Source organism: Cherax quadricarinatus, chromosome 86 (genome assembly GCF_038502225.1).
Source record: "Cherax quadricarinatus isolate ZL_2023a chromosome 86, ASM3850222v1, whole genome shotgun sequence".
Taxonomy (NCBI): domain Eukaryota; kingdom Metazoa; phylum Arthropoda; class Malacostraca; order Decapoda; family Parastacidae; genus Cherax; species Cherax quadricarinatus.
This window is the reverse complement of record NC_091377.1, coordinates 2,973,312-2,998,270: the sequence shown is the minus strand read 5'-3', so window position 1 is coordinate 2,998,270 and position 24,959 is coordinate 2,973,312. Positions and strand designations below refer to the sequence as shown.

The following is a 24,959-nucleotide window of genomic DNA, read 5'->3' as shown; positions in this document are numbered from 1 at the left end:
GACAACTCTATGACTAAAGAAATGCTTCCTACATCTCTGACTCAATTGTGACCCCTTGTTTGTATGGTGTGTGTGTGTGTGTGTGCGTGCGTGTGTGTGTGTGTGTGTGTGTGTGTGTGAGTCACGGCATGAATCACCTGGCTCAGCCCGTGACATGATATTCACGAATCAGCTGGTCTGGTCTACCTCGCGGGTGTGGTCGCTACCCCAGTTAGCCTTCTGGTCCCCCGCGTTCGGCGACCGCAAGTCGCGCCTCTGAAACACTTCTCCGCTTACCTGTGGTCGGAGACCCACTTGTCTCACCTCTGGACCACTTCTGTGATCTCCTATCTAAGCCAGTTAATTCTTTGTGTGTTAGTGGTACTCCGCTGCACTGTGTAAGTCAGTAATTTTAGAAGAAAAATAATGTTTACGTTTGTGTGATATAGAAACAAGTTGCAGAACAACGTTTTTTTGATGTTTATCTCTGTGTAGAGCTCTATCCGTTCGTGTTTTGCTCTGTGTAGAGCTTTATCCATGAACATTTCTCTCTGTGTAGAACTTTATCAATTAACGTTTCGCTGTGCAGAGCTTTATTAAGTCATACGTCACTCTGCGTCGAGCTTTACTAAACCATATTTAACTCTATGTAGAGCGTTATCAATTCATGTTTCGTTCTGTGTAGAGCTTTACCATGTCACATTTCGCCAAGGCTAGAGCTTTATCGTGTACCGACTTGATGAAACTCTACAGCGAGTGCAGCGTCGACCCAACTAACAACCATGTCTGAAGAACGAGTCTGCAGAATCACTTCGTTCAGTAAATGCTTTTAGTAAACACGTTAAGATCATCCACTGGGAGGCCTGGAGGACACTGACCTTACCGAACTCATCCTCTGGTAACCTTCCTTCTGATTCCGTAAGGACCTTAACGTTTACGTCGTAACAGCGAGTGCGTTTAGTGAGGTACGACGCTACAGGGGCATTCACATGATGACAAAGCTTAAATAAAATGAGCTGTTATCCTACCTTAGATCATTAATAATAATAATAATACCAATACTAACAATAAAATAATATTAATGATAATAATAGCATTAACAATAATAATAATTAAAATAATAATAATAATAATAATACCAATACTAACAATAATAATAATATTAATGATAATAATAGCATTAACAATAATAATTAAAATAATAATAATAATAATGGTGACAATAATAATAATAATAATAATAATAATAATAATAATAATAATAATAATAATAATAATAATAATAATAGTAATAATGGTAACAATAATAATAATAATAATAATAATAATAATAATAATAATAATAATAATAATAATAATAATAATAATAATAATAATAATAATGCTATTGATAAACAAATCGTTCTATTAATATACAAAACTATTTATTCATACACAAATCAGTCTAATACACAAATCGTTCTCCATTAGACAAGTCAATGCAATTCCACAAATCTTCACCAGTCTCACTAATACAGGAAAATGACTCTTGGGGCACGTATCATTAAGGCTGGAAGCTCCTAAAGCTGGATTTTACTCTTACGACGCTATTTTGCTTAGTTCATAATTTTTTAGACTGAGCGAAACATCGTCTAATATTATAATGGTCCAGGAAGGTTCGAAACGTTGTCTGTAGTGATATGGGAATGGATGTTATATTTATATGGGGAGTTTCGTCTGGAAATGCACGAAGTATATCTGTTTTCATTCTTGTAAGCATCTGAGTGTTTGTTGGTGGTTGTAGTTGTGGTAATGGCAGTAGTTGTGGTGGTGGTAGTAGTATTGGTAGTGGTGATAGTGCTGGTAGTGGTGGTGGTGGTGGTGGTGGTGGAGTGATTGTAGTAATAGTGATGATGGTGGTGGTAGTATTGGTGGTGATGATGGTAGTAGTAGTGGTAGTGATGGTGATGGTAGTAGTAGTGGTGGTGATGATAGTGGTAGTAGTGGTGGTGGTGGTGGTAGTAGTATTGGTAGTGGTGGTAGTGCTGGTACTGGTAGTGGAATGGTGGTAGTAGCTGTGGTGATGATGGTGGTGGTAGTATTGGTCATGATGATGGTAGTAGTAGTAGTAGCAGTAGTGGTGATGGTGATGATGGTAATAGTAGCAGTAGTGGTGATGATGGTAGCAGTAACGGTGGTGGTAGTGACGTGTTCGACCACGTCATCTGACAGTAGTGTTCATATGGATCAATATCCCCTAAATTGTGCAGTCATCCGACCCAGTCCACACTTTACGTACAAACACCGACCCGCCCACACGTGCGAGGGAAGCACTTCCTCTGATACCTAACTACGTACTATAGGTGATACCCTTATAGACACTTAACTACTTAGATATTTTTTTTTTATTATCACACTGGTCGATTCCCACCAAGGCAGGGTGGCCCGAAAAAGAAAAACTTTCACCATCATTCACTCCATCACTGTCTTGCCAGAAGGGTGCTTTACACTACAGTTTTTAAACTGCAACATTAACACCCCTCCTTCAGAGTGCAGGCACTGTACTTCCCATCTCCAGGACTCAAGTCCGGCCTGCCGGTTTCCCTGAACCCCTTCATAAATGTTACTTTGCTCACACTCCAACAGCACGTCAAGTATTAAAAACCAGTTGTCTCCATTCACTCCTATCAAACACGCTCATGCATGCCTGCTGGAAGTCCAAGCCCCTCGCACACAAAACCTCCTTTACCCCCTCTCTCCAACCTTTCCTAGGCCGACCCCTACCCCGCCTTCCTTCCACTACAGACTGATACACTCTTGAAGTCATTCTGTTTCGCTCCATTCTCTCCACATGTCCGAACCACCTCAACAACCCTTCCTCAGCCCTCTGGACAACAGTTTTGGTAATCCCGCACCTCCTCCTAACTTCCAAACTACGAATTCTCTGCATTATATTCACACCACACATTGCCCTCAGACATGACATCTCCACTGCCTCCAGCCTTCTCCTCGCTGCAACATTCATCACCCATGCTTCACACCCATATAAGAGCGTTGGTAAAACTATACTCTCATACATTCCCCTCTTTGCCTCCAAGGACAAAGTTCTTTGTCTCCACAGACTCCTAAGTGCACCACTCACTCTTTTCCCCTCATCAATTCTATGATTCACCTCATCTTTCATAGACCCATCCGCTGACACGTCCACTCCCAAATATCTGAATACATTCACCTCCTCCATACTCTCTCCCTCCAATCTGATATTCAATCTTTCATCACCTAATCTTTTTGTTATCCTCATAACCTTACTCTTTCCTGTATTCACCTTTAATTTTCTTCTTTTGCACACCCTACCAAATTCATCCACCAATCTCTGCAACTTCTCTTCAGAATCTCCCAAGAGCACAGTGTCATCAGCAAAGAGCAGCTGTGACAACTCCCACTTTGTGTGTGATTCTTTATCTTTTAACTCCACGCCTCTTGCCAAGACCCTCGCATTTACTTCTCTTACAACCCCATCTATAAATATATTAAACAACCACGGTGACATCACACATCCTTGTCTAAGGCCTACTTTTACTGGGAAATAATTTCCCTCTTTCCTACATACTCTAACTTGAGCCTCACTATCCTCGTAAAAACTCTTCACTGCTTTCAGTAACCTACCTCCTACACCATACACTTGCAACATCTGCCACATTGCCCCCCTATCCACCCTGTCATACGCCTTTTCCAAATCCATAAATGCCACAAAGACCTCTTTAGCCTTATCTAAATACTGTTCACTTATATGTTTCACTGTAAACACCTGGTCCACACACCCCCTACCTTTCCTAAAGCCTCCTTGTTCATCTGCTATCCTATTCTCCGTCTTACTCTTAATTCTTTCAATAATAACTCTACCATACACTTTACCAGGTATACTCAGCAGACTTATCCCCCTATAATTTTTGCACTCTCTTTTATCCCCTTTGCCTTTATACAAAGGAACTATGCATGCTCTCTGCCAATCCCTAGGTACCTTACCCTCTTCCATACATTTATTAAATAATTGCACCAACCACTCCAAAACTATATCCCCACCTGCTTTTAACATTTCTATCTTTATCCCATCAATCCCGGCTGCCTTACCCCCTTTCATTTAACCTACTGCCTCACGAACTTCCCCCACACTCACAACTGGCTCTTCCTCACTCCTACAAGATGTTATTCCTCCTTGTCCTATACACGAAATCTCAGCTTCCCTATCTTCATCAACATTTAACAATTCCTCAAAATATTCCCTCCATCTTCCCAATACCTCTAACTCTCCATTTAATAACTCTCCTCTCCTATTTTTAACTGACAAATCCATTTGTTCTCTAGGCTTTCTTAACTTGTTAATCTCACTCCAAAACTTTTTCTTATTTTCAACAATGTGCCTGGTCTTTTTCATGGAGCTTACATGTAGAATAAGTAGGATTGAGAGTCATTTTTGGTAATTGCATTTATCTGCCACAAGTGACGATATCCCCAACTTAATTTTGGCAGTCAAATTGGGTAAGTTTAGATTAGAAAGGATATAGGAAAGTATTGGTTTGGAAATGAGTCGTTGAGTAGAACAGTCTTCTTAGTCGGGTTGTTGAACCTGAAATATTAGGTAACTTCAAATTTAGATTAGATAAGTACATGAGTGAGAGGGGTTGGATTTAAGTGGGACTCACTCATGAGTTAATAGGATTGTCAAAGCATGTTCCTTGGGAAGCATTGAGAATGGGTTGAAAAATATTTTTGTTAGTGGGTTTGGGTTTGAGAAGAACCTACCTAGTGTGGCATGCAAAGAGTATGTTACAATTTATTCGGTGTATGTCACACTCCCATATAGGCTGCCTCCCAACAGCGACGTTAAATCAGTACCTTGGTTCATTGACCAATCACAGGCAAGCCTGTCAAAACTGAAAAAACGTGGTTCACTTGCGGTAAGCATTGGCAGACTTGCCTACCTGCTGGTTGAGGACGGTTCTCTCCCTCTCTGGCTTCTGCTTTTGCCATTCTGTCACCGTCGTATGGTACACTTACTATTCTATCTCTGTAAATAGTGTACATAAGTGTACATACTTGTATATATCTGGCAAATTATATCTGGTGAAGGAAATGCAAATTATAGTCTATGTGCTGAGTTTGTTTTGCTCCAAAACCCATTACGACCATATTTCCACGACCAGGTCTTAGGCTATTCATTACCTGTGTTCATAATAGCCTTATATACTCAAGATCAGGGTTAAGGGTAGGCTTTGTGTTACGCTTTAGCATTTGTTTACTATCGTTGCGTTACAACTGTTTGCAAACATCGTCTTATATGCTTGTGCGCCTTATATGCCGGAAAATACTGCAACTGAAGTTGTGCATGAATGGTATACAATACCGACAAGAGGAACAATTAGACACATGTGCAACATCTGGGTATCTTCACTGTAGACATTTCGCCATCCAGTGGCTTCATCAATACAGAAGAGAGTAGAACTATATAAGAACATAAGAACATAAGAATGTAGGAACACTGCAGAAGGCCTACTGGCCCATACGAGGCAGATCCTTATCAAAACGACATCTACCTAAAGCTACCCAATAACATCTACCTAAAGCTACCCAAAAGATGAGGTAATCAGTCCCCTCAGCCTTGGAGTTGGTGAATAGCACCGTAGTCGTGAAGAGTCTAAAGCACAGGCATAAAGATTGGCGCTTATATACACGTCCCTCACCTGACGCCAGTTTATAAGCGCCACTCGTCATGCCTGTGCTTCAGACACTACACGACTGTGATACTCATCACTAACTTCCAGTTATGTCCTTGAATTTGTATTGATAAAGCCACTGGAGGGCGAAACGTCTGCAGTAAAGATACCCAGATGTTGTTCATGTGTCTAATTCTTCATATCTATGTCTTCTCGCCTATCAGAGCCGACATCTTTCAGCAGTATGGTTTTAACGTTGGAAAGAAGAATGTCGAGTTCTAGCTCCACCTCCTGCCTCTCACAAGCATCTCTACCTTCTTAATAAGCGTCATTATGGTAGCTGATCCCTATATGGGAGAATATCCAACAAATAAGACAGGGGTGAACAAACCTGGGTTAAGAGGAGGTAGGGATTGGAGGGGAGGAGGAGAACTGTGATATCTAGATCACCTCATCAATTCTTCAGAGCAAGCGTGAGTAATCTCAGACCAACCAGTGAGGTCGCAGACACAGCAGTCTGTGTAAATCACGTTCTCATCATTGTGTATATTCTGACGGGTGCATATATATATATATATATATATATATATATATATATATATATATATATATATATATATATATATATATATATATATATATATATATATATATATATATTCCTTGTCCTTTCAGTAAATTAATAGAAATCTTTCATACCCTCTCAATAAACCACTAGAAATCTTAATCACCCAAAACTATATAAGAAACTCACTCAAAAAGCCATTAGCAACCTTCCTAGCCTGCTCAAAGGCAACTAGAACCACTTACTCGCGATCCCTACACAAGCCTTGAACCGAACATAACTTTACGATCTTATGCTCAAGTAAGTTAGGCTTCGCTCACTCACATCTCAAAGGAGCGATTTTACTCCCAATTGACAATGAAACGTCGAACTAAAAGAGAATAAAGAAAATTCGCTGGACCTTCAGTAGAAAGTGAGTTTCTCTTCCTCTCATCTCGGAAGAAGTTACTTCGTGGGGGAAAGACACGGCTCGAAGATTAACTTGATACTGATGGTGAGTTTGGCGGCTCTAACCCGAAGGGCAGAAACGGTATAAACACCGACAATATTATAAAAGAAACGAATCCAGTATATTACGATCTTTTATTGACAACGTTTCGCCCATACATTGGGCTTTATCAAGTCACCTGGGGAAAGAGGATGTGTGTATATAGAGTGAGAGCAGTAACGTGAACGTTCAATTGAGGAATATTGAAGCTGATGGCTCAGAACCTTTGATATACCTTTGAAGAGTTTCGAAAGTTTCACTACTTTCGGAGCCCGGCCATGGTCCAGGCTCGTCTGGTGCTTGCCTGGTCAACCAGGCTGGAGGCCCGCTGCCCCACATATCCATCACATCCTGATGGCCAGTAAGCCTGTTGCTATATAGAGCTGTTACTGGAGACCTGGAGTTTACCTGGAGAGAGTTCCGGGGGTCAACGCCCCCGCGGCCCGGTCTGAGACCAGGCCTCCTGGTGGATCAGAGCCTGATCAACCAGGCTGTTGCTGCTGGCTGCACGCAAACCAACATACGAGCCACAGCCCGGCTGATCCGGAACTGACTTTAGGTGCTTGTCCAGTGCCAGCTTGAAGACTGCCAGGGGTCTGTTGGTAATCCCCCTTATGTGTGCTGGGAGGCAGTTGAACAGTCTCGGGCCCCTGACACTTATTGTATGGTCTCTTAACGTGCTAGTGACACCCCTGCTTTTCATTGGGGGGATGGTGCATCGTCTGCCAAGTCTTTTGCTTTCGTAGTGGGTGATTTTCGTGTGCAAGTTCGGTACTAGTCCCTCTAGGATTTTCCAGGTGTATATAATCATGTATCTCTCCCTCCTGCGTTCCAGGGAATACAGGTTTAGGAACCTCAAGCGCTCCCAATAATTGAGGTGTTTTATCTCCGTTATGCGCGCCGTGAAAGTTCTCTGTACATTTTCTAGGTCGGCAATTTCACCTGCCTTGAAAGGTGCTGTTAGTGTGCAGCAATATTCCAGCCTAGATAGAACAAGTGACCTGAAGAGTGTCATCATGGGCTTGGCCCCCCTAGTTTTGAAGGTTCTCATTATCCATCCTGTCATTTTTCTAGCAGATGCGATTGATACAATGTTATGGTCCTTGAAGGTGAGATCCTCCGACATGATCACTCCCAGGTCTTTGACGTTGGTGTTTCGCTCTATTTTGTGGCCAGAATTTGTTTTGTACTCTGATGAAGATTTAATTTCCTCATGTTTACCATATCTGAGTAATTGAAATTTCTCATCGTTGAACTTCATATTGTTTTCTGCAGCCCACTGAAAGATTTGGTTGATGTCTGCCTGGAGCTTTGCAGTGTCTGCAATGGAAGACACTGTCATGCAGATTCGGGTGTCATCTGCAAAGGAAGACACGGTGCTGTGGCTGACATCCTTGTCTATGTCGGATATAAGGATGAGGAACAAGATGGGAGCGAGTACTGTGCCTTGTGGAACAGAGCTTTTCACCGTAGCTGCCTCGGACTTTACTCTGTTGACGACTACTCTCTGTGTTCTGTTAGTGAGGAAATTATAGATCCATCGACCGACTTTTCCTGTTATTCCTTTAGCACGCATTTTGTGCGCTATTACGCCATGGTCACACTTGTCGAAGGCTTTTGCAAAGTCTGTATATATTACATCTGCATTCTTTTTGTCTTCTAGTGCATTTAGGACCTTGTCGTAGTGGTCCAATAGTTGAGACAGACAGGAGCGACCTGTTCTAAACCCATGTTGCCCTGGGTTGTGTAACTGATGGGTTTCTAGATGGGTGGTGATCTTGCTTCTTAGGACCCTTTCAAAGATTTTTATGATATGGGATGTTAGTGCTATTGGTCTGTAGTTCTTTGCTGTTGCTTTACTGCCCCCTTTGTGGAGTGGGGCTATGTCTGTTGTTTTTAGTAACTGTGGGACGACCCCCGTGTCCATGCTCCCTCTCCATAGGATGGAAAAGGCTCGTGATAGGGGCTTCTTGCAGTTCTTGATGAACACAGAGTTCCATGAGTCTGGCCCTGGGGCAGAGTGCATGGGCATGTCATTTATCGCCTGTTCGAAGTCATTTGGCGTCAGGATAACATCGGATAGGCTTGTGTTAATCAAATTTTGTGGCTCTCTCATAAAAAATTCATTTTGATCTTCGACTCTCAGTCTGGTTAGCGGCTTGCTAAAAACTGAGTCATATTGGGACTTGAGTAGCTCACTCATTTCCTTGTTGTCATCTGTGTAGGACCCATCTTGTTTAAGTAGGGGCCCAATACTGGACGTTGTTCTCGATTTTGATTTGGCATAGGAGAAGAAATACTTTGGGTTTCTTTCGATTTCATTTATGGCTTTTAGTTCTTCCCGCGATTCCTGACTCCTAAAGGATTCTTTTAGCTTAAGTTCGATGCTTGCTATTTCTCTGACCAGTGTCTCCCTACGCATTTCAGATATATTGACCTCTTTTAGCCGCTCTGTTATTCTTTTCCGTCGCCTGTAAAGGGAGCGCCTGTCTCTTTCTGTTTTACATCTACTCCTCCTTTTTCTTAGAGGAATAAGCCTTGTGCATACATCGAGTGCTACCGAGTTAATCTGTTCTAGGCATAAGTTGGGGTCTGTGTTGCTTAGTATATCCTCCCAGCTTATATCGGTTAGGACTTGGTTTACTTGGTCCCACTTTATGTTTTTGTTATTGAAGTTGAATTTGGTGAATGCTCCCTCGTGACTAATCTCATTATGTCGGTCTGGGGCTCCGCGCATACATGACTGAACCTCAATTATGTTGTGATCTGAGTATATTGTTTTTGATATGGTGATATTTCTTATCAGATCATCATTGTTAGTGAAGATGAGGTCTAGTGTATTCTCCAGTCTAGTAGGCTCTATTATTTGCTGGTTTAAATTGAATTTTGTGCAGAGATTTAAAAGCTCGCGTGAGTGTGAGTTTTCATCAGAGCTGCCTCCTGGTGTTATTACTGCAACAATATTATTTGCTATATTCCTCCATTTTAGGTGCCTTAAGTTGAAATCCCCCAGGAGCAAGATGTTGGGTGCAGGAGCTGGAAGGTTTTCCAGACAGTGGTCAATTTTTAACAGCTGTTCCTGGAATTGCTGGGATGTTGCATCCGGAGGCTTGTAGACTATCACAATGACTAGGTTTTGGTTCTCGACCTTTACTGCTAAAACTTCCACTACATCATTTGAGGCATTTAGCAGTTCTGTGCAAACAAGTGACTCTGCAATGTACAGGCCAACCCCCCCCTTTTGCCTGTTCACTCTGTCACATCTGTATAGGTTGTAACCTGGGATCCATATTTCGTTGTCCAAGTGATCCTTTATGTGGGTCTCAGTGAAAGCCGCGAACATTGCCTTTGCCTCTGCAAGCAGTCCACGGATGAAAGGTATTTTGTTGTTTGTTGCTGGCTTTAGACCCTGTATATTTGCAAAGAAGAATGTTATCGGACATAGCATCAGGCCTACTGGCCCATGCCGGGTAGGTCTTTCTCAAATCCAACTTATCAACCAGCGAAACGTTGTCAGTAAAGGATTGCATTTGTCTTTTTCCCATCTGAAGGAAGGAATTCCCCCCAGACAGCTGCTAATTGAGCCCCAGACACTTGCGGGGTTCCCCAGACACTCGCTAGTCTTTCCCCAGAGAGATGAGAAGTGCAGGAAACTTCAGCAGCTTTCAGAAAACCAAAAATTCCGAGGCAACGGCGGAATTGTAAAAACACTGATGTAAAAAAAAAAAAAAAGAAAAAAAAAAAACACGGTTAGCTTTTCCCAAAATATGTCGACGGAGGATCGAGTCTTCACCAGTCCTAGAATGGTTCAGCGCTTCGTGAAATACAAACAAGCGAGACAAAAGCAAGCGCGTACGATTTGAGGGTGCCCACAGCTTAAAATTCAATAATTATAAATTTTAAGATGACAGCGAATTAGGATCAAGTAAATCTATGTTTTAAGATGTAGACGGTTTAAGGTTAGGGAAATCTGAGCTTAGGAAAGGTCGACAGTTTAAGGTAAGGTACTTCTGTATTGTTGTATGGTGTCGACAGTTAAAGGTATGGAATATATTATGTGCTACTACTACTATTACTACTGCTGCTGCTACTACTACTACTACTACTACTACTACTACTACTATTACTACTGCTACTACTACTACTACTACTACTACTACTACTACTACTACTACTACTACTACTACTACTACTACTATTACTACTACTACTACTACTAACAATAATAATAATAATAATAATAATAATAATAATAATAATAATAATAATAATAATAATAATAATAATAATGATAACAATACTTCTACTATTACTATTACTACTACTACTGCTACTACTACTACTATCACCACTACTAATTTAGCATCTAATACATCCCCATCAATGAAGCCAGAGGCAGAGGAGGGTGCCATGACAGGAGACAAAGTCGACTCCTGGCAACATAAATACAGCAGCCCAGGTGAGCGTCTGGCCTCACTCCTTCACTCACCACACCTGGCTGATCTCACCATTACCTTCCCAGGATACCACAAAACTATCAAGGTAAGATTTTTTTTAAAGGTTTTTAAGACTTCATACTACTTGGGCCTTTTCGCTGCCCTCGACGCCTGGGTAATTCCTAGAAAATCACCGTGTAAAGCAGAAATATCTCAAGCGCGTTCGTGATTTCTCACATTATAAAGGAACCATCATTATTCCTCTTAAAACAGTCATTGTTGTTCCTTGATAATTTAAGAAATTAAGAAAACACTTGGGATGTTAATATTTTTTCACTGCAGTTATATTACTTGGGATGTTAATATTTTTTCACTGCAGTTATATTACTTGGGATGTTAATATTTTTCACTGCAGTTATATTACTTGGGATGTTAATATTTTTCACTGCAGTTATATTACTTGGGATGTTAATATTTTTCACTGCAGTTATATTACTTGGGATGTTAATATTTTTCACTGCAGTTATATTACTTGGGATGTTAATATTTTTCACTGCAGTTATATTACTTGGGCTGCTAAAATTTTTCACTGCAGTTATATTACTTGGGATGTTAATATTTTTCACTGCAGTTATATTACCTGGAATGTTAATATTTTTCACTGTACTTATATTACCTATTAAGATATCACCAGTGTCCTGTGATCTTATTGCACCAGTTGTTAGGTATCTCTTTATTGCCAGGCAGACAGGGATAAATTGGGGAATAAGACACATGTGCAACATTTTATTGCTGAAATGTATCGCCTGCACCAGAGGCTTCTTCAGTCGAGTACAGAATATAACACTAGAGGCCTGTAATGCTATACTCTCCTTTAACATGACTCATGAAATCGTAATGACACGATTGCAAACAAACCATACCACGGGCGGGAATAGAACCCGTGATCAGAGAGTCTCAAAACTCCAGACCGTCGCGTTAGCCACTGGCCCAGCTAGCCACAATAACATTCGTCCAACTAGGTATATTTCTACACCATAGACCGCGGGTTCTATTCCCACCCGTGGTATGGTATTTTTTATACTCTTTTTTATTCGACTGAGGAAGCCTATCGTGCAGGCGATACGTTTCGACTGCACGACACTTTAGTGTTGCACATGTGTCTCATCCTTCATCCTGTGGCCGTTGTACACCATCAGTAATACGAAACAATGATAGATTAGTTGTAAATTGTTCCAACCACGATACTGAGACTTTTATTCGCAAATTTCATTGTTTTCCGCGACACAGACGAAGTGACAACCTTCGTTATGAATAATTTGTCCGACGCTGAAATGTTTCTGGTCTGGAGCTACAGAAAACAAAGTCCTTCTCTGTGTGTGAGAATAAAAAAAAATCTTCAAAGAAACATGTCAGGTTTATTTTGAGATTGGTTGGTTTAACAGCTTTGTTATGCATCCCATATCAATCAATCCTTTTGACGGAAGACAAAAGATACACACACACACACACACACACACACACACACACACACACACACACACACACACACACACACACACACACACATACACACACACGCACACACACACACACACGCAAATCTCAGTGTATTTGCCCTGTGTAGTTGTAAATAGTGAATAACAGAATTAACTTACATGCTGAAGCAGGCCTTCTTTCGTAAAATGTCCGTCCAGACACGAATAACAGTGCACTTACACGCTGAGACACAAGGCTTCTGTAACACACACACGAATCAGTGTAACACTAAATTAGCCGGTAAGGAAACTTTTAATTCTGACTCTACATTCACGTTGCCCTTCCACACACACACACACACACATGTACAAAAGCGCACGCACACACACACACACACACACACACACACACACACACACACACACACACACACACACACACACACACACACACACACACGTACATACACTGAAATATACATAATAATGTTCACGAGGATAAAAAGAGGAATAGGAAGACTCGGGCAAGCTGCAAGAGTGTACGAGCAAGTGGTTACTAACATCCACCCCAAATAAGTGAAGTCATGATAAATGAGCATGGGAAGGGAAGACCAGAGACGGAGTATAACTCAGGGAAACGACAATGTTTAAACACCAAGACTCACGAAATCGTAATAAGATGATTGCAATAGTTGTACGACTCACTCGCTATAGGTTTAAACCCCTCCCGTGCCGTGGTTTCTTTACAAATATGACCTTAGGAGAAACATCCTGAAATAAGCACCACACCCAACAGTAATACTGCCCTAGTGGTTTGCCTTACTAAATGCTACCGTATTATTTGCGTTTCTCAAGACTCTATCTTCGTACAGGTATAATCTTGGGTTTTATTTAGAGAGACAAGTACTAAGTAAGTCAGAGTACAGCTCAGAGTACGGAAAGAACACTCTTTACTATAAAAGACGGAAAAATAATCATTACAAATAATAATAATAATAATAATAATAATAATAATAATAATAATAATAATAATGAAAATAATAATAATAATAATAATAATAATAATAATAATAATAATAATAATAATAATAATAATAATAATAATAATAATAATAATGAAAATAATAATAATAATAATAATAATAATAATAATAATAATAATAATAATAATAATAATAATAATAATAATAATAATAATCACCTACCGTCCTGTCGTCTCATAATTTCCACAGACAAATATTCTGTTACAATATAAAACACACATTTTACCCGCTTTGCTTTAACTGGGAAAAATATCTGGCTTTGACACGTTGTGAACACGTATTAAATTACCTTCAACACAACCTTTAATCTTTAATCACATTTAATGATAGAATAACCGCATTCTCCTCTTTTTCCATCATTTTTTTAATTCTGACAAGAGGACAGAACGCAATTATACTTGAAAAGTGTTTATAGAAAATGATAAAAGTGTGCTAACACTCGTGGAGAGATTTGTAGGATAATTCTGGTTTAATAAAGTAACTTATAAAAGTATTATTTCTTGCGCTTAAAGGTATTTATATTTGTAATGTTGGAGTTGTTTTGATAGAGGCGCTACTGGTATTGTTCCAGTCACAGTACCGTGACTGGAACAATACACAAATAACCCGCACATAGGAGAGAGGAGCTTATGATGACGTTTCGGTCCGTCTTGGACCATTCACAAGTCATATTAACAATATGTAAAGTAAAAGGACACAAGTGCATCTAATGTGACATTTTATTGTGGCAACGTTTCGCTCTCCAGGAGCTTTGTCAAGCCGTTACTTCTGCACTTGTGTCCTTTTACTTTACATAATGTCGGTAATCCTACCAACATTATTACACTAACATTGTATATGAATCATTAGCATTTGCCATAAAGGAGAAACACACTGGATATATGCAATGAGAGGTGAGTCTCTCAGTGTAAATACGCTAAAAATTTACCTTAATTCCCTTTTAAAGGCTTAAAGTACTCTTGATCGTGAGCAGGTTGCGTATAGCCTCAATGACCCTCATGTAGCTGATAGTCTCCATACACCATTAGCCATAAAGCTACCCAAACATTTATACATAAATTGTTAGCAGTTAGGGTATAGGTAATATTGGTACGTTAAAACTCACCAGTCAAGCAATAAATAACAAATAAAGGCACAATACCTTGACTGGAACGATACACAAATAACCCGAACATAGAAGAGAGGAGCTTACGACGACGTTTCGGTCCAACTTGGACCGACTTGGATTTTGGACTTTGTAAATGGTCCAAGTCGGACCGAAACGTCGTCGTAAGCTCCTCTCTTCTATGTGCGGGTTATTTGTGTACAGTCAAGCAATATTTATATTCTTTCAAGCGTCGTAAAAGGTCTGATTAGGGATTTGCTTTGTCAACAAATCAGAAGTGTTTGTTGATAGGTAATGAGGCTGCTGTCTCTGCTGTCTCACAGCACTGCGCCTCCTGTCTGAAGCTGCTGTCTCTGCTGTCTCACAACACTGCGCCTCCTGTCTGAAGCTGCTGTCTCTGCTGTCTCACAGCACTGCGCCTCTTGTCTGAAGCTGCTGTCTCTGCTGTCTCACAGCACTGCGCCTCCTGTCTGAAGTTACTGTCTCTGCTGTCTCACAACACTGCGCCTCCTGTCTGAAGCTGCTGTCTCTGCTGTCTCACAACACTGCGCCTCCTGTCTGCTGTCTTCACTCACCTCTCTAAGGGCACTCACGCCAATGCTACCTTCTGTGATAATCATTAAAACTCACGCACACACACACACACACACACACACACACACCTAGTAGCAATCAGCGAAGAGGCGGGGCCAGGAGCTGTGAATCGACCCCTGCAACCACAAATAGGTGAGTACAAATAGGTGAGTACACACACACACACACAAACATCACTTCCCTCATTCAAGAGCGCTTGTTGCTTATTTTTCAAATGTAAACGATGATAATATCTGACATAATTCACAAAAAAATATAACTCATCGAAATCTGACATAAAAATTACCTTTGATATAAATGAACTGCAGCCTTACTAGCCAATGTGCAGTGGTAGGCCTCAAAAAAAAAATGAATATACTGAAAAAAAAGCCAAAAATTGTGATATATCAATATTTTTCGTTTAATATAAAGTATTAAGCTTTTGCTAAACTTCCCCATGTAAATGAAGTTTAACGCATTTAATGATATGTTTATTTTCACACTATAACATCACGTCTAACGCATTAAATGATATGTTTATCTACACACCATAACATCATGTCTAACGCATCTAACACTTTTAAAAATCTGAATGTTACATCCTGTCTAACTTGCCCTTCTCACAGGCACACAGGCTGGTGTTAGCCATGACCTCTCCTGTATTCGAGGCTATGATGTATGGACCCCTGGCTGAGGGTGCTGAACTTAGAGTGCCTGAAGACCCTCCCGAAGCTTTCGAGTGGCTCCTAGAGTACATGTACTTGGGCCATGCCCAGCTACCTGGGGTAGCACTCACGGTGCAGGTGTACCAGCTGGCCAGCAAGTACCAGATTGAAGCTCTCATGGATGTGTGCTCGGAGGTAAGACAGTACCTATACCTGTAACGTTATGTGCGTGTAATATTCTATATCAGTAGCATTCTGTACCTGTAGCTTCCTGTACCTGTAACATCCTGTACCTGTAGCATCCTGTACCTGTAGCATCCTGTACCTGTAACATCCTGTACCTGTAGCATCCTGTACCTGTAGCATCCTGTACCTGTAGCATCCTGTACCTGTAGCATCCTGTACCTGTAGCACTCTGTACCTGTAGCATCCTGTACCTGTAGCATCCTGTACCTGTAGCATCCTGTACCTGTAGAATCCTGTACATGTAGCATCCTGTACCTGTAGCATCCTGTACCTGTAGCATCCTGTACCTGTAGCATCACGTATCTGTAGCATCCTGTACCTGTGACACAATATACATGTAGCATCCTGTACATGTAACATCCATTACCTGGTGCATCCTGTACCTGTAGCATTCTGTACCTTCAGCATCCTGTACCTGTAGCATCCTGTACCTTCAGCATCCTGTACCTGTAGCATCCTGTACCTGCAGCATCCTGTTCCTGTAGCATCCTGTTCCTGTAACATCATGTACCTGTAACATCCTATACCTGTAGAATCCTGTACCTGTAGCATCCTGTACCTGTAACATCCTGTACCTGTAGCATCCTGTACCTGTAGCATCCTGTACCTGTAACATCCTGTACCTGTAGCATCCTGTACCTGTAACATCCTGTACCTGTAGCATCCTGTACCTGTAACATCCTGTACCTGTAGCATCCTGTACCTGTAACATCCTGTACCTGTAACATCCTGTACCTGTAGCATCCTGTACCTGTAGCATCCTGTACCTGTAGCATCCTGTATTTATTTACCAATGATTGATGTTTCTCCTGTTAACTCTGAATAATTTTGATCATATTCATGGGCAGCGCTAAACCCGTAGGGGTTAGACAGCGCCCTGGGAATTGGGAGGTAATCGTGTTTGATCCATGGAAGAAGAGAGATAGCTCCAATTCTTTGGATCAAGATCTCTCAACCAGCCTAAATAATATTCATGAAATCATTCCCTCACGAAATAGAGTTTTCCCACTAATGCCTGTTCCATATCTCTCTCTCTCTTTTTCTCTCTCTCTCTATCTCTACCTCCTTTATCACTCGTTCTTGCTACCTCCTTTATCACTCCTTCCTGCTATCTCCTTTACCACTCCTTCCTGCTACCTCCTTTATCACTCCTTCCTGCTACCTCCCCTCCTTCCCTCACAGCACCTGCGGGAGACTCTGACGGCTACCAATCTACCAGAGATGTACGACACAGCACTTCTACTGGAAGATACTCGTCTCCTCCAACGATGCTCACAGGCAAGTCACGTTAACATACTATCACCCTGCATGTACACTGTGTACTCACCTATTTGTACTCACCTATATGTCCTTGCAGAGGTAGAGTCACAGGTCCTGGCACCGCTTCTTGGCTGGTCGCTACTAAGTCCACTCTCTCCGGGCTTCAAGAGCCTTAATGAACTTCATCTTAAAGCTATGTATGGATGCTGCCGCTACCACTTCACTATCCAGATTGTTTTACTTCCTGGCAACTCTAAGGCTGTGTGTGTGTGTGTGTGTGTGTGTGTGTGTGTGTGTGTGTGTGTGTGTGTGTGTGTGTGTGTGTGTGTGTGTGTGTGTGTGGCTAAGAGAAGATATCCTGGATATTAGGGAACAAGACGTAAGTGATGGATGTGTGTGTGGGAGAGGAGGATTTTTTACTGATCCTGCACTGCCCCGCACTTCTCTCAGAGCTTTAGGATGTTACTAACTTGATAAAGCTCTGCATAGAGCAAAACATCGTTAAAGCTCTATACAGAGCGTAACACTGACAAAATAAGACCCTGTTTTGCACTCGTGTTTTTTCCAGAGCCTCTTCAGTCATAATATTCATTCTCTGTAGTGATCTCCCAACCTCGCCTCTTTTCTTCTTCTGTTTCTTTCTGGTTCTTGTTAATTTTGCTAATATTTTCCTCACAATACCGTAGATCAAACAGCTCCCAGTTATTCACGTTAAAGTAAGAAGCTTTAGACGACATTTTTGCTGCTAATATATGTATTTTTCTGCCCTTCCAACACCACAATATTCCTGTCTTTCTTTAGGCTAATAATAATTAATAATAATAATAATAATAATAATAATAATAATAATAATAATAATAATAATAATAATAATAATAATAATAATAATAATAATAAAAAGAAGAAGAATAAAATACCTGTGTCCACCACAGGTGCTAAACCACTCGCCGACGGCTGTCCTGTCATCGCCTCACTTCGGGCGACTAAGCCGCAGCGCGCTCAAGCATCTCCTCCTTCAGCCGCTACACATCACTACGGAAGTTGTCCTTCTTCAGGCGCTCTTCTCCTGGTGAGAGATACCTTCTCCCTCTCTGGCCACAGTCCCTCGACACAAGCCACCCCCTGCCATGGATTAAATCCAATTACCTCCCATTCCCCACAGGCTTCTTTTTGTTTGGGATTTAAAGGGATACTGACAGCTTATGCTGTATTGAGCCCTTACAGACGCAGTATATCCTCTAGAAATACACAGACAAATCTTTTTCCGTCTTAATTCTGGGAGAAAATATTTAGACAGCCTGGAGCACCCATTAATGAGGAAAGTTTAACAACTCCTTCCATGTCTCTTTTTTTTTCTTGGTTGAAATATGTTGGGTTTGTCGTCTGATGACTGAAACCTGAAGTTGAACGAGATTTTTTTTTCCTCTCTTAGCTAAAATCCACTGAGATTGAAGATAATTTCTAGGTACATGTTTTTTGCTCGTTTTTTTCAGTGTTCCAGACACTTTATGAGCCCAAACAGGTTCAGCGCTTTCCAATAACAATAACCGTGGTAGTAGTAGCTATAATAGTAGTAGAAGCAGCAGTTAATACTACTACTAGCAGCAGTAGTAGTTGCAGTAGTAGTAGTAGTAGTAGTAGTAGTAGTAGTAGTAGTAGTAGTAGTAGTAGTAGTAGTAGTAGAAAATCCCTCACAAGAGTGGACAAAACTCGCAACTGATACTAAAAATCTTGAAAAACCTCGCAAAATTTATCACTATTCATCGTCTCGCACAAATCATTTGTTATTCTAATTCTTCACTGATCGTAAAAGAAAATATGTTAGGTGGAGTTGTAAGGTAGCTGATCGCATATAATGGAATCCGATTACATCAGCTTTATTCTTCTCTTTATCGCGTGCTTGATGTTGTTGATGGGCTCTTGATTCTGTTCTCCCCTTGTTCTGGATCGAATGTGATTGCCTTGTGTTCCTCCCAGGTGCTGTACACCCCGTACGGGCTTACCGCTTGCTTTCGAATAAACTTTTTATTTTATTGATTTTTTATATTCATGGGGAAACGCTAAACCCTTAAGGATCACACACCCTGAGGAATGGGATGAGTTGAAGGTATCAAGAGACCTTCCCTGACATCAAGGTACTTCCTTGAAGGATTAATTATGATTTAGAAAGATACGTGAGCAAACACTACGCATATTACAAAACATTTCGGTCTTTGATCAAGCGATCAAGGTCACAGGACCGAAACGTTTTACTAAATATGTCCTAGTGTCTGCTGATGTGTCTTTCTACAAAGGTCGGTGAACTTTTTTCGGTATTACTCCAAAACAAATTTTTGTACAGGGAAATTCCCCACTAGACTTGAAAGTCCACAGAATCTTGAAAACACGATGAATATTCAAATTCAATATACTTTATTGAATCCATATATATGAAGAATACGATATACAAGCTGAAAAGTATATATTATATGCCATAAAGGAAATTTAAAAATGATACACAAAATTAACAGAATAATACAATGATAAATAAATAATTTTTGTCTAGTTTTATTTGTATGATTACTAAACCTTCACAACCCCCGAGATTTTTATTTTTAAACCATTTGGGTAGTTTACTCCGGCTCCCCGACCGAGGTTTTAAACCAATTAGTCGGTATTTATTACCAAGGTTTATACCAGGGTTAATTATATTTTGTTTGTCTTTCTTGCAGGGGTCGTTCACAGGCTTCAACGCTGGAGTTGCGGGAGGAAATCATAGAGTTCCTCCCTCTGGTGCGCTTCCTGGCGATGTCTACGGATGAATTTGTGGAGTATGTGATGCCGGCAGGAGTGCTGACACTGCAGGAGGCTAGTGCCATCCTTATGAACATCAAGGAGGTGAAGGATGTACCACTGCCTGCTATCTGCTGCCAGATACGCGAGAAAAGGCTTTGCTACCACGAGAGTCTCCTGAGGAAGATCCATCTCAATACTGTACACAGCTACCCGAGGTCGAAGAAGAGTGCACGGGGCAGCATCTTCGTGCACAGCGCTCACGAGCAGATACTTATCATGAACATGAGAACTGTAGGCACTATTCAGTTGGGAAAAGTGGAATGCAAGGCCATCAACCCGTGTTCGGGCAGTGCCACAGTCAGCATCAAAGACTGCGCCGGCAATGTCTTACAGAGTGCCACGACTGATGGTCTGCAGGTGAGCTTCGAGGAGCCAGTAACCTTGCGGCCTGACACTGCCCACAGCATCACAGTGTGTATGGAAGGTCACTGGCCAAGAGGGGAGATGGGAGACTTCGTAGCCGAGGCAGAAGAGGTGAAACTGGATGGGAAACTGGCTTATACTGAAGGACGTTTTGGATCAGTCACTTTATATTTTTGGTCTTTTAATTAAGGATGGGAAGCAATTTGTTTGTGAGAAGAAATCAAAAAGTCATATGGTGGCCCACTCAGTGGAGTATTTTGGTCATTTGAGAGAGACCTTCCACAGGCTAACTGGTTAATCTCGTAACGAACTCAGTATCACATAATAAGCCGAGAAAATGTAGTGTAGACTTGTATTACTACATAAGTAATTTTGGAGATCCAAACTACAAGTAATTATAACTTGTCATTTGATTTTCCACAGGATCAAAACTCTGAAAAAAAAAAAAAAAATTTCAACATATTAGTTTCACTCCGAACCAGAACATTACAATCAGAAACATTTCGTAAGCGTGTAAAGAATTTTTTTAATTATGTACCAATTTTAATACTGTAAAGCCTGTACCAACTGTAACAATATTGAACATGAATCAGTTCTAACAATGTAAAGCCTGATGAAGATTGAGACACTTATGCAGCATATGGGAATCTTTATTCAGGAAACGTTTCGCCACGCAGTGGCTTCATCAGTCCAATACAAAGAGGAAGGCGTAAGGAGAGGAGGAGAATGAGGTAATCAGTCCCTCAACCTGGATGATGGACTGAACACATCGACTCCAGGTTGAGGGACTGATTACCTCATTCTCCTCCTCTCCTTACGCCTTCCTCTTTGTATTGGACTGATGAAGCCACTGTGTGGCGAAACGTTTCCTGAATAAAGATTCCCATATGCTGCATAAGTGTCTCAATCTTCAACATGTCGGTTTTTTAAACCATTCATCACAATGTAAAGCCTGCAATCTTATAATTTTCACTGATGCATTTCAGGAGTGATCTGCACCACCACTAGCTTGTAAAGTGAAGCAGATTTGTGCATTATTTAGTGATACACGAAGAAACTCTCTCTAAACACCCCTAATATATATATATATATATATATATATATATATATATATATATATATATATATATATATATATATATGGAAAAAAGACTCATCAGGGTAACTAGGGATCCCAGGGCAGCTAGTTTTCTGTTCCAGCGGCTCAGTGCGGCTGTTCAAAGGGGTAATGCCTGCTGTATTTTGGGCACACGCCCCAGCTCTGAGGAGCTGGATGAGATTTTCGCCTTATAATCGGTGATACACACGTAACAACATGTACATTATATGCCACCTTTATATCAACAATGTATCTCTTAAATCTTCTGTACCATATTATGTAATAAAATATTCCTATTGGTAAAAAAAAAATTTATGAAAAGATGGAGTGGTAGGGGAAGTGGAATATTCAAACGGCTTCAGGAAGAAATCCAAATATTCTTCCTTGAAGCCTTTTTATCCACTTCTCCGAGGCTGTGGGTCCCACAATTTACACAACTAACCCACAACTAACCCACAATACCATGGCAGGAACAATTCACAACTTACCCACAATACCGTGGCTGGAACAATTCGCAACTCATCCACAATTCACAGAGAACATTTTGGATGACGCATCGGTCCGTTCTGTTGCAATAAACAATACAATTGCAACGAGCTATCTAACAAAAGTTAATTGCAGCTAAAATTTGAACACTCGCATACGTACGTGTAAATCATAAAATGTTCGAATATACGGGAATATAAGCTATTTTGTAAATTATATCTCTTCCACCCACAAAAACATTTTCAAAAATAAAACCTTAATTGCACAGTGGAAAGTGACTGGTACCATTTGCAGAGACGCTTACTGAACCACCTTCTCTCATACCAGAGATGTAAAGACGTTCTTACATCACTGCTTCTGCAGCCTCCTCTGTACTCAACTGACGAAGCCTACTGTGTAGGCGAAACGTTTCGGAATTAAGATACCTAACTGTTGCACCTAACTGTTGCACAGTGCAACAGTAAGGTATTTAACTGTTGCACTTTGGAATTAAGATACCTAAATGTTGCACAGTGCAACAGTTAGCTACCTTAATCCCACAGTGCAACAGTTAGATACCTAACTGTTGCACTGTGGAATTAAGATACCTAACTGTTGCAAAGTGCAACAGTTAGCTACCTTAATCCCACAGTGCAACAGTTAGATACCTAACTGTTGCACTGTGGAATTAAGATACCTAACTGTTGCACTTTGCAACAGTTAGGTATCTTAATTCCAAAGTGCAACAGTTAAATACCTTACTGTTGCACTGTGCAACAGTTAGGTGCAACTTGCACACATGTCTTGTCAACTTGTCGGTATTGTATACCATTATCATATTCACACTCATACGAGAGAGGAGCATTTGTCCACATTTGCTATCTATCATTGAAACAGGTACTTGGAGGGTACCATGGTGTCAAAGCAGCAACCTGGTGCCTATGGACTGCCATGGCAATGAGTAGATCCCAGGAAACACTGGGCTTGTTTCCTTACACCTGCTGTCTCGTTCACCTAGCAAGCAAGTAGGTACCTGGGTGTTAGTCTACTGGTGTGGGTGGCATCCTGGGGGATAAGATTGAGGACCCCAATAGAAATAAGACAGTCCTCGATGACGCACTGACTTTTTGGGTTATCCTGGGTGTCGAACCCTCCGGGGTTAAAAATCCGAACAAAATCTTATATTATGGGTTTCCATGGAAATGAGTGGACATCAAAATGGTTCCATAATGACTTATGCAGAGCAAAAAGTCACAATTCCGTGGCTGTTTTTGGTTTATCCTTGATAATTTACACTCTGATAATTGCACTTATGTGTACCTGTACCTAAATAAACTTATTTGCACTATTTATCCGGATTATTATTCCATATACCCCGGATAAGTAAATCTTATGCTTACTTCCAATGGGTCCTTGCATCCTCTTCCCCAGGATGCGACCCACGACAGTCGACGAGCAATATAGAAATAATATAAAGTGAACACACATTGTCATTCACGCCATATACACGTCATGATACACGTCATTATACATTAGTCTGATAAGAATTAAGTTTTCTGTAATAGTGAAGGGGCTTTCAACGTTCGTTTTCGAAAGACTTTCTGTATGTAAGGGTAACTCATTTATAGTGTTGACGCAATAATAATAATAATAATAATAATAATAATAATAATAATAATAATAATAATAATAATAATAATAATAATAATAATAATAATAATAATAATAATAATAATAATAATAATAATAATAATCTTTCTTTCTCCAAGTATATGATACAACCTATACAGACCATAGCTGACATCAGTGACAATGGAAATATAAGATCCCAGTAGAAATAAGTCACTTGGTCTGATTTTCTTGGGTTATCCAGTAGTCGTCAACAGAGTTAAGTCCGAGGCAGCTACGGTGAAAAGCTCTGTTCCACAAAGCACAGTACTCGCTCCCATCTTGTTCCTCATCCTCATATCCGACATAGACAAGGATGTCAGCCACAGCACCGTGTCTTCCTTTGCAGATGACACCCGAATCTGCATGACAGTGTCTTCCATTGCAGACACTGCAAGGCTCAAGGCGGACATCAACCAAATCTTTCAGTGGGCTGCAGAAAACAATATGAAGTTCAACGATGAGAAATTTCAATTACTCAGATATGGTAAATACGAGGAAATTAAATCTTCATCAGAGTACAAAACAAATTCTGGCCACAAAATAGAGCGAAACACCAACGTCAAAGACCTGGGAGTGATCATGTCGGAGGATCTCACCTTCAAGGACCATAACATTGTATCAATCGCATCTGCTAGAAAAATGACAGGATGGATAATGAGAACCTTCAAAAATAGGGATGCCAAGACCATGATGACACTCTTCAGGTCACTTGTTCTATCTTGGCTGGAATATTGCTGCACACTAACAGCACCTTTCAAGGCAGGTGAAATTGCTGACCTAGAAAATGTACAGAGAACCTTCACGGCGCGCATAACGGAGATAAAACACCTCAGTTACTGGGAGCGCATGAGGCTCCTAAAACTGTATTCCCTGGAACGCAGGCGGGAGAGATACATGATTATATACACCTGGAAAATCCTAGAGGGACTAGTACCGAACTTGCACACGAAAATCACTCACTACGAAAGCAAAAGACTTGGCAGACGATGCAACATC

The 24,959-nt window shown here is 40.7% G+C and overlaps 1 protein-coding gene across 1 annotated transcript; it reads left to right on the top strand.

Annotated features, from left to right (window-relative positions):
- Nucleotides 1-215: 215 nt before the first annotated feature.
- Nucleotides 216-21,234, top strand: LOC128703058 (BTB/POZ domain-containing protein 3-like). The gene is made up of 6 exons (XM_070103534.1): nucleotides 216-377; nucleotides 11,114-11,266; nucleotides 15,986-16,219; nucleotides 17,453-17,548; nucleotides 18,463-18,599; nucleotides 20,242-21,234. Exons 2-6 carry the CDS (start codon nucleotides 11,135-11,137, stop codon nucleotides 20,915-20,917), a joined length of 1,275 nt encoding a protein of 424 aa, XP_069959635.1. The 5' UTR covers nucleotides 216-377; nucleotides 11,114-11,134; the 3' UTR covers nucleotides 20,918-21,234.
- The last annotated feature ends 3,725 nt before the right edge of the window (nucleotides 21,235-24,959 follow it).

Coding starts and splice junctions, on each gene's coding strand:
- LOC128703058 (XM_070103534.1), top strand. CDS start 11,135: ATGACAGGAGACAAAGTCGACTCCTGGCAACATAAATACAGCAGCCCA. Junction 17,549..18,462: donor TCCTCCAACGATGCTCACAG/GCAAGTCACGTT, acceptor TGTCCACCACAG/GTGCTAAACCACTCGCCGAC. Junction 18,600..20,241: donor CTTCAGGCGCTCTTCTCCTG/GTGAGAGATACC, acceptor TCTTTCTTGCAG/GGGTCGTTCACAGGCTTCAA.